We start from the raw sequence: 867 nt of genomic DNA on the forward strand, positions 1-867 counted from the left end.
TGGCCGACGGAACCGTCCTGAACTGCCTCACGTCTCTTCGAAAGGACAACACGGGCTACGACCTGAAGCAGCTCTTCATTGGGTCAGAGGGCACCCTGGGGGTCATCACGGCCGTGTCCATTCTGTGTCCGCCCAAGCCCAGCACTGTGAACGTGGCCTTCCTCGGTAGGCGCCCTCCACCAGCCTCCGGGGGAGTCTTGGGTGGCACTGCCTGCAGCCCCGCGGGCCGCCCCTCCCATTCCTCCTGCCTCTCCCTCTCCCCATGGCCCGGGACCTGGCCTTGGTGCCAAGGTGGGGTCTGGGCTGGGCACACTTTATTCTGTAAAAGGACCGGGGCTTCCTGTGTCTCATCCACCCGCTGTTTGTTATTCTTAAATAACAGCTTATGCTGTAGGGTAAAGACCAAAAGGAAGTAAAACCAAAAGAAGATAAATCAGGAGAGCCGGGTTTGATCCCTAGGTTGGGATGATCCGTTGGAGGAGGGCATGGCAACCCACTCCAGTGTTCTTGCCTGGAGGATCCCAGGGACAGAGGAGCCTGGCAGGCTGCAGTCCCTGGGGTCACACAGAGTTGGATGTGTGTGACTTTCAGTGAAAGACACTGAGTGACTTTCATTCCCTTTCACTCACTCATGCCGTAAGGTTCGCAGGGAAGCGGTGTTTGGTGCCAGGTCCAGGGCCGTGTCCGTTCATCTCGGGGCCGTTAGTCCACCTGGTGGGGCCAGCGGCTCGCCACCATCTCTGCCAGCGCGTCGGGTCCCCCCCCGCTGCGTGGCTTCTCGACCCCCCTGCCCCGGGGCCCCCCGCCTCCAGCCGCTCAGCTTCTCGACTCCCCTGCCCCGGGGCCACCCCCTCCAGCGGCGCGGCT

The 867-nt window shown here is 62.1% G+C and overlaps 1 protein-coding gene across 1 annotated transcript in view; it reads left to right on the forward strand.

Annotated features, from left to right (window-relative positions):
* D2HGDH (D-2-hydroxyglutarate dehydrogenase) overlaps nt 1-867 on the forward strand; it is a 26,363-nt gene that overhangs the window by 11,753 nt on the left and 13,743 nt on the right. The window contains exon 6 of the mRNA XM_010832891.1: nt 1-165. Coding sequence (XP_010831193.1) covers nt 1-165 — 165 coding nt within the window. The remainder of the gene's footprint in view (nt 166-867) is intronic.

This window comes from Bison bison, unplaced genomic scaffold, assembly GCF_000754665.1.
Source record: "Bison bison bison isolate TAMUID 2011002044 unplaced genomic scaffold, Bison_UMD1.0 scf7180017862692, whole genome shotgun sequence".
NCBI classification, from domain to species: Eukaryota; Metazoa; Chordata; class Mammalia; order Artiodactyla; family Bovidae; genus Bison; species Bison bison.